Genomic DNA, 12,552 nt, shown 5'->3' with positions numbered 1-12,552 from the left:
AAAGCTAAATGCTGAAACACACAAAGTGCAGGGATGGAAAATCCACTGTTGTCTAAATCTCTGCACCTTTTCTCCTGGAATTCAGTACGGCATAGCAAAGAAATGGTAGAGAAATCTGTTTAAATCATAGGAATAAATTGGGCCATGTGAGTAAAAAGGAGACAGCAGGGTGGTTTGTTTGTTTGTTTTTCCATTTTGGAGACCAAATCAAAACACATACAAGAAATTTGTACTGGATCAGCTCAAGATAAACACTTTTTTAAAATTTCTCCAAAAGTTGGCTGAAATTATGGGTTTTGGGTCAAACAAATTATTTCATCTGTGCGTATGAGATAAGTGGTACTCTGGACCAAACCAAACAATTTGAAGAATGGAAAAACAGACAGATTCTGTTCTGCTACACACAAGTATCTACTTGTATATAGGAATATACAGCTGAAAGAAGTATGGAACAGCTGACACCTTCTTACAGATGAACTGCACAATGCTGTCACTGAAATACCAAACTTTAGCTTAAGAACATATACCTGCTCCTGAAATCCAGTTTTAATTTAAACTGCACTTTATGAAGAAAACTAAATGACTTAGAGAATTATCTTCTCTTCACTAAAAACAAAAAATGCAGGAAAAGGAAACCTTTGTGATCTGGGCAATTTGTGACAGATACGGGCAGCTTTTGTGCAAGTTTAGGATCCCACTGGATGTTACTGAAAATAACCCCGAAGTTGCCAGCAGTAGACTAATCAATTAAAACACTGGTTTGCAGAATATCCCACTAACATTCTTCTGGCATTTTGCAAGTCAGATGACAAAAAAGTGCCTTAAGGAGGTTTTAGTGCATGTTACAGCCTAATGCAATCTTTCCTGTTTTCCACAAAGACTGACAGCAAACACAATACCGTGATAATGGTTCAGCATGCAATTATCCCCACTGAAGTGCACAGAAGGAAGCAGAAAGCAAACGAGGCCAACTAATGCAGACTCTAGATTTCTTTGTGCAAACAAAATCCAGAATGACAGAGCTGCAGGCTACTAGGTTTGCTTGCAAGGCTCACTGCAGATACGTTATGCCTAATATAATTACTTCAGAAAGGACTCAGGTAACGGTGAATATCAATCCCTTATTAGAAGGTGGACAAGTTTAGAAGCCAAATACCATGAAGACCTTATGTTCAGGGTCATACTGCAAAGGGACACAACAGTGACTGTAACAATCACACTAAGGGTACTGACTGATACTGCCCACAGCTGTAATGTGTGACTAACATTTAGAGCTTGTCAGTAATTCAGCACTTTAATTATAATAAGGTCTTAAAATTTCACTGTCTATCAGCATGGTACTTTTCCTCTGTAATTCCAAGCATCAGACAAACACATGACCTAGAAAAGAAGAGGGACGCAGTTGATACCTTATTGGGGTTTGAGATCTAACTTCTCAGAAGTCTCCTTTGAAAAGTCACTGCATTGACATGGTTTTCTATTTATGCCTCCTCTGCCTGACCCAGTGCCAACCCCTCTCTTAGGCTGGCAATAACAGATGTTAAGTGACAAAAAGTGACATCTGACTTTTTGTTACGTTTCATAGACTTGCCTCGGCTGTTTGCCCCAGCTCTGGTTGACTTGCTACCTTGTGGACTACTTGTTCTCCTCACTCATATTTTTTTGCCTTATTCTCACACCATTTTGTGCTGAATATACTTTCAAAAGTATTTTAACCACCTCTTCACAAGACCTACAAAGGGAGTGAGATCAGGGTGAATGGGAGGAGTAGGATACAGAGGTCAAAGTCACAGCACCAAGCTGTGTGTGGTCTTTCTGTGGCCACAAAGTAAATGGCCTTTGGAATTGCAATCTGACAGACTCAAGGCTGAGAACCCAGGTTCATGCAGTATTCAAAAAGCAGCTACTTAGCCATTTCTATTAATATAATATAGTATAACTACATATAGCTATAGATAGAACTACATATAAGTACATCTACATCTATACCAGTGCAAATTAGGACATTACTGTACAGGGTGTAGTAAGAAGATAGAACTACCATTTTGAATAGCTTCCAAAATAACTGTAGCATTACATAACACACAACACATGATGGAAGGTAGACAAAACACAAGCAATAACAAACCACTTCCTTCAGAAACCCTGCTTGTTCCGTTTTAAGGACATCCCCAGCCTTATCCATTCCTCTTCCCTTCTTTCCCTCCCAGAAGAAGAATGATTTTTTGACTGAGCCAGAAACATTTAAATGTAACTTCACAGATTGTTCACTATGGCCTTAGTGGGCAGATGCTGTGCCAGCAAAGGCTGCCACAGTATTTGAAATCAGAAGAGTTCCTAAGAAAGAGAACTGGAAACAGGAAGAGACTTCATCTTTTATCAAGGCAAGGTATTCAACATCAGTAAGAAATTACGAAAAAACAGTCACTTAGTGGAGTGGACAGATGGGGAAATGTGGAACAGATTAATAGTAAAAAACCTTATCAGAGCATCTTCTCTTCCTGGGATTCTCAGAAGGCCATTTATGTTCTGGTACAAAGAAAGATCACAGGCAGGTAGGTAGACGCTTTGACTCAGAGGACTGAAAATGACTGGAAGGATTGGATGCCCCCAGCTTTTTATAAAGTTCTCCTCATACAGTTCTAGCTATGGCATTCCAGCAAAGCCAGGAAGAAGAGGCAAATTCGATGTTCAGAAGACAAAATATTTTGTAGTCTGGTTCCCTTTGTTTGGCTGATGTTTAAAAAGAAGCATCAAAAGTCTCGAGTGGATACATTAAGGAGAAGAGAGTAGGACATCCTAGGTGTTACTAGAAGAACCTAGAGATGATATTCCATGTGGAAGCCATGGCTTCAGAAAACGTACAAAGATCTACAAAAATGGTCGTTTCCAGCAGAAAAATAAGTGGTGGGAATAATGAAATAAAATATAAGAACAAATAAGGTAGTCAACTCCTGGGCCTTGACACTGGTAATTAAACCTGATGAATCAGGAAATGCAAAAGTGATGGAGGAATAAACATATATCATATATATCATAAGTCCATCATATTTCAAAAATCATGGCAGTCAGGTGAAGTTCCCAACAACTGGAAAAAGGGAAATATAATCCCCATTTTCAAGAAGAAGAAAACGGATGACCCAGGGAATTACAGACCAGTCAGTCTCACCTCTGTGCCTGGCAAAATCTTGGAGCAGATTCTCCTGGAAGGCATGCTAAGGCACATGAAAAACAACAAGGTGCTTGGTGACAGCCAGCATGGCTTCACTAAGGGGAAATCCTGCCTGACCAATTTGGTGGCCTTCTATGATGGGGCCAAAGAACTGATGGACAGGGGTAGAGCAGTTGATGTCATCTACCTGGACTTGTGTAAAGTGTTCGACACTGTCATAGAATCATAGAATAGTTAGGGTTGGAAAGGACCTTAAGATCATCTAGTTCCAACCCCCTGCCATGGACAGGGACACCTCACACTAAACCATGTCTCCCAAGGCTTCGCCCAACCTGGCCTTGAACACTGCGAGGGATGGAGCATTCACAACTTCCTTGGGCAACCTATTCCAGTGTCTCATCACCCTTACAGGAAAGAATTTCCTTCTTATATCCAACCTAAATCTCCCCTGTTTAAGTTTTAACCCGTTACCCCTTGTCCTATCACTACAGTCCCTAATGAAGAGTCCCTCCCCAGCATCCCTATAGCCCTCCTTCAGATACTGGAAGGCTGCTATGAGGTCTCCACTCAGCCTTCTCTTCTCCAGCCTGAACAGCCCCAACTTTCTCAGCCTATCTTCATACGGGAGGTGCTCCAGTCCCCTGATCATCCTCGTAGCCCTCCTCTGGACTTGTTCCAACAGTTCCATGTCCTTTTCATGTTGAGGACACCAGAACTGCACACAATACTCCAGGTGAGGTCTCACAAGAGCAGAGTAGAGGGGCAGGATCACCTCCTTTGACCGGCTGGTCACGCTCCTTTTGATGCAGCCCAGGATACGGTTGGCTTTCTGGGCTGCACGCGCACCCTGAAGCCAGCTCATGTTCATTTTCTCACCGACCAGCACCCCCAAGTCCTTCTCCGCAGGGCTGCTCTGAATCTCTTCTCTGCCCAACCTGTAGCTGTGCCTGGGATTGCTCCGACCCAGGTGTAGGACCTTGCACTTGGCATGGTTAAACTTCATGAGGTTGGCATCAGCCCACCTCACAAGCGTGTCAAGGTCCCTCTGGATGGCATTCCTTCCCTCCAGCGTATCAACTGAACCACACAGCTTGGTGTCATCGGCAAACTTGCACTCAATCCCACTGTCCATGTCACTGACAAAGATGTTAAACAAGGCCGGTCCCAACACCGATCCCTGAGGGACACCACTCGTTACTGGTCTCCAGCCGGACGTTGAGCCATTGACCACAACTCTCTGCGTGCGGCCATCCAGGCAGATCTTTATCCACCGAGTGATCCATTCATCAAATTGATGTCTCTCCAATTTAGAGAAAAGGGTGTCATGTGGGATGAAGCACTCCATAGACAGGTAGGAAAAGCCTCACTCTCACAGGTCAAAGGAGGTGATCCTGCCCCTCTACTCTGCTCTTGTGAGACCTCACCTGGAGTATTGTGTGCAGTTCTGGTGTCCTCAACATAAAAAGGACATGGAACTGTTGGAACAAGTCCAGAGGAGGGCCACGAGGATGATCAGGGGACCGGAGCACCTCCCACATGAAGACAGGCTGAGGAAGTTGGGGCTGTTTAGCCTGGAGAAGAGAAGCCTGCGTGGAGACCTCATAGCAGCCTTCCAGTATCTGAAGGGGGGCTACAGGGATGCTGGGGAGGGACTCTTCATTAGGGACTGTAGTGACAGGACAAGGGGTAATGGTTTAAAGCTTAAACAGGGGAAGTTTAGATTGGATATAAGGAGGAAATTCTTTCCTGTTAGGGTGGTGAGGCACTGGAATGGGTTGCCCACAGAAGTTGTGAATGCTCCATCCCTGGCGGTGTTCAAGGCCAGGTTGGACGAAGCCTTGGGTGACATCGTTTAGTGTGAGGTGTCCCTGTCCATGGCGGGGGGTGGAAACTTGGTGATCTTAAGGTCCTTTTCAACCATAACTATTCTATGGTTCTATAGATGTGTAAGTTCATGTCAATAAGCAAGTGAAAGAGGTATCTTCTCTGACTATGTAGTATGAGCAAAGTTAGACAAGAGGATATAGCAGCACTTGCATGATGAATTTGACATAACTGTAAAAGCAGTTCAGTGGTTTCACATGTATAAGAAGATATATAGCAATAGTGAGGTGTGAAAGGGAAAATCTTGATATATTGAGCAATATATACATTTCTGAAATACTTCACAGGATACATTTTTGAAACACTTCACAGGATACAATTGAAAAAAGCATCTGTGGAGTTTTGTCCAATCTTAGTATAACACACCTGTGTGCCTGAGAGAGGCTTTGGACAGACCAAACTATACTCAGTTACAAGGGATGATGCTTTAGCACCTCCACGAGGTGATACTTTAGACCTATTCTGAGCTGTAACCTTTACGACAAGTCTTTCTGCTTTTCTCCCAAGTTCAGCCCTGTCGATATATATGTACGAATGTATGTGCGTTTGGGTTTTTAACAAGTGTGTTAGACAGCAACAACTTTAATCATAAGTGGTTATCCACAGACTATTTCTACTTTCCATGTACTGCCTTGACCTTGGTAATGCTCACATTCAGTATTGGAAAGACTTGGAATAAACACAAAGAAACATTTAGAGTATGTATTCATTTCACTACTAACTCGAATATGTTCGATAAGTGCATAGTTTCTGAGAACTAAAATAAACCCATACAAACAGAAAACTCTAAAGTATTACAAAAGACTTTGTAATTCCATATGTTAACCAAGCAATTTTCAGATGAGTTGGTTTTATGTCATTTAGGGAGACAGCTAAACAGAACATATGGGTAAGCACTAAGACATTTATAGAACAGCCAAAATGCTACTAAGAGCTCTGGATTGTCCTCACTGCCCTCAACAAACAATGTGCACTGAACACACACACAAAAACCCAACAGGCACTTGATACTCGGTAATGTGATGGAAAGCATTCAGCTGTATAAAATACAGTCCCAGGAAATAAATCCCTCCTCTTCCTCTTAGGCAAGCAAGCAGTACAATTTCCCCAGGTTCAGTAAAATTACTTCTTAACATGCATTCTGTAATGACAGAGTCACGAAACACCAGTTTTTGACACAATACCTGTAGAATTCTTGGCTCCGCAGTACTCCGCTGTGCATTGACAACATTTTGCTTGTCAGAGGGTCTAGTCCTTAGCACAAAATGTAACCTTGTAATAGTTCTACATTAGGCATCCATTCACCCTGCCTTTCCATCTCCATCATGAAAATGGACCTCAAGTCACTGAAATTAGATTGAATTCAGTTTCATCCCCTCTGCAAAGCCACAACAGCGTTGATTTATTTTAAATAATAACCCCCTTTGCTGGCTTTCATACTAAATCACGATGTGCACTAGTCATGTAACTGGATTACAGGAAGCATTAACACTAGCAATTGCCTTTTCAAGTTGAGCAACCAACAACATTGCTAAAGGCTGGAACAAAAAGGGTCAGCCAGGGCAAAACAACAAATGTTGCCACTTGCTCTGTATGATAAAAACCAAAAATCAGCACAAGCATTAAGTGCTAATTCGAAACAAAGAGGGAGCAATATGTGCATTCAAAACAAAACAGAATCCCTTGGCAATGACATTAGCATTACAATCTACTTCAGATGGCATTCAAGAGGGAGAAACAAAGCCTTAAGTGCAGAGACCTGGAAGGAGCAGGGCTGTGCTTGGACTGTGGCAACTACCCTGCTGTGGGACAGCTGCCCTTTGGAGAAAGGCACCTTCAAAATCAGTCCAATGAGCTGTGTGACTCTCAACACCTCAGCTTTAAAACATATGCTTCCCCAAAGGCTTTTTCTGAAAAGATGAATTAAAACCAAACCAAAACCACTGTCCTTCAACATGTCCAGAGATTGCTGAAGATCCCAAGCAACAAACAACTTTCATGTCATGATTAGCTCATACTGTTATGCCCCCCTTGAAGCACATATGGTTCTCAGCCTGAACAGAAGGCTTCAGAGCAGGAGCTCCATCACAGAAATGCAGCAGCAAAGCTTCAGACTGAGGTCACTTAATGAGAACTTAATGTAGATTTAATAGATTATTTTTTTTTATGTGACTGCCAATTGAAAATCTGCCTCATTTAGCTTTTAATGCAGGCACAGAGCTGGTCAGTTAAAATCAGGATGGCCCCAGAATACTCTGCAGGATTTTTCCAAGTCGAAGACTGTGGGTCTCTATAAGTGTGCAAGACTCTACTAAAGTAACAGGCCATAGGTAACATCATTCCTTGCACTAATAGAAAGGGGTTTCACCTTCACAGGAGGTGAAGTAATACTTGCTGTGGAAAAAAGAGACAGGTACTTTTACTATGAAGCTGGCTGTGCTGGCTTAGGCTAGCTTGAGGCATAGACATACCCAGCTTGCTTGGCATCTCCTCCTCTATTCAGTATTGGGATTCTGTACAGTTGACAAGTCCCCAGTGAAGCAAAGCTGTCAGGACCTTATATTGGTCTGATATGAACACTTACATACCACTGAATCTAGTCCACTAACTATGCTAGCCATCCAATCTCAATTAGGAGGTTTTGTTCATGTGCAATACAAGAAGTTCAGAGCCCAGCTTTTTGAGCCTAGCTCCCTGATGGTATTTGTTAACTGTTAAAAACTTTAACGTTAGACTAAAGATCACTACCCTTTTTCTCATCATTCTTTTCTGTGTCACTAGCCTCTACTGCATTTGGTACATTCATGAGGGCAGATATGTAGAGGTACCAAACGAGGAACTTGTACATGATTCTAAAACACTCTGTGCACTAAGATACCCTAGTGTTGTATCTTCTTTCCTTGTTTGTAAAGGCCATTCTGTTTTAATCTAGCATTTTCTGTAATTTACAGAATTAGGCAATAGCTGCTGACTGTAATTAGTCACATTGTTTCAGTTTAATCTTTATTAGTTCACCTTAATAGAGTGTGTGATATGAATGGTTGTTCTTCCCTCCAGGAAACAGAAGAATGAGCCCAATGCTCTTCTCCATAATCAAGCGGGCTACCTATGCACCATGGTGAAGCAGAGCAGAGTCTGTGTAGAACTTATGCAGACTGTGATATGCACTCCACAGAGGACAGCTCTAATGACAGTATGCTGCTCCACTGGCATGAAGGTGAGGATGCAGCAGGGTGGCACCAGTATGCCAGTTCTACCACTATGCCCTCCACTGCAGGAGGGAGCATTGTCATCACTTTTTTGAGAAAGGGAAAGATCATACAAACAGTTAACTGAATGAGAGGGTCCCAGTCCATATGTCCCAGAAGTAGTGCATATGGCTTACGCCAACAAAAACATATTCTTTTCACAAAACTGTCTTTTTCAAACAGCTATGTAAGCATAACAATGGATTTACTGGAGAAATAGAAGTGACTGAAACCTTTGTGTCAGTGTCCTGGCTTTGGCTGGGATAGAGTTATTTTATTCCTAATAGCCAGTACAGTGCTGCGTTTTGGATTTAGTATAATGCTGATAACACATCAATGTTTTAGCTGTTGATAAGTCATGCTTACCCTAAGTCAAGGACTTTTCAGTCTCTCATGCTCTGCCAGTGATGAGGGGCACAAGAAGCCAGGAGGGAGCAGAGACAGACCCAAACTAGCCAAAGGAGTATTGCATACCACAGCACATCATGCTCAGTATATATACTGGGGGGCAGTTGCTTGGGATGGACTGATGGCTACTTCAGGATGGGCTGGGAATTGCTCAGCAGGTTGTGAGCAATTGTACTGTGCATAACTTGTGTTTCTTGAGTTTTATTCCTCTCCCTCTTTTTGTTGTATCCCTTTTCTTCTTCATCATCATCATTGTTATGTTTTACTTCATTTCAGCTATTAATCTGTTCTTAACTCAACCCACAGGTTTTACCTTTTTACAGTTCTCCTCCCCGTCCCATCAGGTAAAGGAGAGTGAGTGAGTGGTACTTAGTTGCTGGCTGGACTTAAACCACGACAGCCAGCCTTGTAAGATCTCCCTGCCTCTGTAGAATTGTACTCTAAAGTACATCTTCTTGTGCCCTATGCAGAGTAAGTTTAAAACCCATCCAGCAAAAGCAGTGCAAACATCAATCAAGACAAGAAGATTAATGGCACTTGAAGCAAAGGTAAATTCTTTGCCTGCAGAGAGGCTATGCTCTGCACTGGTTCATCATATTGCTTGTTGATCACAGTGAAGCTATATGAATGCAAAGTGAAGAGATTCAAGATGAGCAATGGTTATTTAGATTTAGATGTTCAGCCAGGCAATGGAATATGAACTTTGGATACCCCACAGTAAAAATCTGTCAATATTTATCTACATGCATATTTATTCACCAAAAAAACCTGCAGAACCCAGGAAAAGGCACTTACCACAACTATCACATTTGTTGCAGGAACAGGAAGATTTTCCACTTTCAAATCTTGACCAGTCATAGCTAACAGGTTGAGGGATGGGTCGTAGGCAGGTCTGGGCAAGGCTGATTTAACAATTATTGCAGGGTGCAACTTGCTTATTTTGGTGTGGGAAGAAGAATGGAAATTTTGTTTGGAATTCTTATAATTGTCTGTATCCAGACTTTTCTCCACACTCTGCACATGTTGATAAATAAATACAGGTTTTCCACTCTTTTGCTGATGAATTGCCAAAAAGTGGTCATTGTCTCCAGAAATGCAGCCTGTAGAAAGAGAAGAATAAGTTTAGAATGTCTCTCCTGGCTATCTGGTAGATGGCACTGGAAATCTGATGAAATCCTTAGATTCTGAAAGATTTTGAAAGAATGTTTGTGGAACACAAGAATTTCCTTAAAATCACACAACGCTACACACACGACACTACAGAATGTCTACTAAGTATGTGAAGTATACTACATTATTAAACTCATTTTTACAAGGCTTTTAATGTTATTTATACTTCCAGACAGGTTTACATTTCAAAAATTATGCACAAGAGCACAGAACACATGCTGAGGCAAGTCCAACTTTAGTATCATAGAATCAGAATCATAGAATCATTAGGGTTGGAAAGGACCTTAAGATCATCTAGTTCCAACCCCCTGCCATGGGCAGGGACACCTCACACTAAACCATGTCTCCCAATGCTCTGTGCAATCTGGCCTTGAACACTGCGAGGGATGGAGCATTCACAACTTCCGTGGGCAACCCATTCCAGTGCCTCACCACCCTAACAGGAAAGAATTTCTTCCTTATATCCAATTTAAACTTCCCCTGTTTAAGTTTTAACCCATTACCCCTTGTCCCTATCACTACAGTCCCCAATGAAGAGTCCACCCCCAGCATCCCTGTAGCCCCCCTTCAGATACTGGAAGGCTGCTATGAGGTCTCCACGCAGGCTTCTCTTCTCCAGGCTAAACAGCCCCAACTTCCTCAGCCTGTCTTCATGTGGGAGGTGCTCCGGTCCCCTGATCATCCTCGTGGCCCTCCTCTGGACTTGTTCCAACAGTTCCATGTCCTTTTTATGTTGAGGACACCAGAACTGCACACAATACTCCAGGTGAGGTCTCATGAGAGCAGAGTACTGGTATCAACTCCAATGGGAAAACATATGCAGTCCACTTTCTGATGTATGTAATCACCCAGTAATGCCAAAGATGAGAATTACTATGATCACCTTTTATATATGGGGACTTGAGGAGGAAGGGACAAGAACTGGATCAAAAAATTAGACTTAAACATGTAAGAAAGAGAAGAAAGGTGAAGTTCTGATGCCTGAGTCTATAATCATGATCCTGTATTCCTCATTCAGCTCCTTAAATCAGTAAGCCTTAGAGTCCATTATACCAATTCCTTTTATGACCTAACCTTCTCCCAAGCATTACCTGGCCAGCCAATGGAGCACCTGGCTCTCTGCAGAGGAGATAGAGATGTGTGGATTTAGCCATACCTTGAATACCTTGGCGTTGTACACAAAGAACTCTGCTAGAGTACATGGTTTTAATAAACCATGTATTAGTAAAAACTATGTTTTATTTTGATAGTCAGAATACTTCCCAATAATGCCTTTATAAAAAGAACCAGAACTAAAACTGTATTTTATTCTCTTTTGATATCTTAGATTGGATATAAAGAAGAAATTCTTTCCTGTTAGGGTGGTGAGGCACTGGAATAGGTTGCCCACGGAAGTTGTGAATGCTCCATCCCTAGGGGTGCTCAAGGCCAGGCTGGACAGATCCTTCGGTGGCATGGTTTAGTGAGAGGTGTCCCTGCCCATGGCAGGGGTGTTGGAACTGGATGACCTTAAGGTCCTTTCCAACCCTAACTATTCTACGATTCTATGATTCTTTTTAAATGTATGAAGTGCAGTGACTCTTCAGTGCCTTTATGAAGAAGAGAACAACCACAACAGCCCTGTTTAGCTCCCAGTCTGGAAGACAGGCTGTCCCTGTGAGCAGAGAAACAGGAAAGGATCTGCTCCTTCATAGATATAAAGTAGCTGAAGCTTAGTCACCTCATGGAAGAGCATCCTAAGAAACCCACTGTGGTACAAAAGGGACTTTTTGTTCTAAGACAAAGGAACCCAAAGAGCTCTCCTCTGATCAGCCTGGAATTTCCTCTTCAGAAGCTGTTGGAGTTAATGGCAATGCTGAATCAGTGTGCTGATTTTTTGTTAAAAAAAAATAAATCAATGTTATTTTAAGTCTTATAATGAGCCATGAAGAACATTTCAGAACCAATATCAGTTCAATTCAGGGTGAACAAGAAATCATTTTATTCTATTCAGACTGATTTTTGCCTCTGAATTTTTTGCTTCTGTAAGCAAATCAAAATAATCGGTCATTTGCACAGCTCTATCCAGGGTCCTTAGGAGATTTCAGTGTAGGTAATTACATTCTGTTGACCTAATTTCCTCATGAAATTTCAGTTATGAAAATCAAGGACAATACTTCATCTGTGCTATAGTATTGCTATGCATCATTGTGAAATGCATTCTCTGCCAAAAGCGGGTCCATGTCTGTAGGCAGTGAAGAAATTCATAACATGCATGAGCAGAAAATGAAGAGGAAGAAGACAGAACACAGAATCCTGCATTCTGCAGTACACTTAGAGATCCTCCTATTATAAAGAACTATGCTAAACCTAAGGCTGCTCTTTTAAATGGCAAAGATAAACACTGACCATTTCCTAGACGACCACTGAGTTCACATGTGTAGAGCTGTTAGGTTTTGATTGGGAAGATGACTGAGAGCAGGAGGAAAACAGAGAAACTGCAGAGCATAGCCTTAAAGACAGCTGAATATCAAAGCTTGTTAAGCTGGCTGGGATCTCATTAAGCTTTGTGGGGGCTGACTTCATTGATAAAATCCTGAGGGCTGGTTTTACCTAGCAATTTAGAGAGTTGTGTGAATGGCAAAATAAAAAGAAGGAGACATCAGCACTTCTCATCGTCATCTACTTCTC

The 12,552-nt window shown here is 42.0% G+C and overlaps 1 protein-coding gene across 1 annotated transcript in view; it reads right to left on the bottom strand.

Moving 5' to 3' along the window:
- PTPRR (protein tyrosine phosphatase receptor type R) overlaps positions 1 to 12,552 on the bottom strand; it is a 152,095-nt gene that overhangs the window by 127,302 nt on the left and 12,241 nt on the right. Inside the window, 1 exon segment of the mRNA XM_057429459.1 lies at positions 9,508 to 9,812. Within this exon segment, the coding sequence (XP_057285442.1) occupies positions 9,508 to 9,812 (305 nt within the window).

Source organism: Pezoporus wallicus, unplaced genomic scaffold (assembly GCF_028554395.1).
Source record: "Pezoporus wallicus isolate ANWC-B61680 ecotype Strahan unplaced genomic scaffold, APGP_CSIRO_Pwel_v1 contig_5069, whole genome shotgun sequence".
Lineage (NCBI taxonomy): Eukaryota > Metazoa > Chordata > Aves > Psittaciformes > Psittacidae > Pezoporus > Pezoporus wallicus.
The sequence above is the reverse complement of the archived record's forward strand: the minus strand, read 5'-3'. Positions and strand labels throughout refer to the sequence as shown.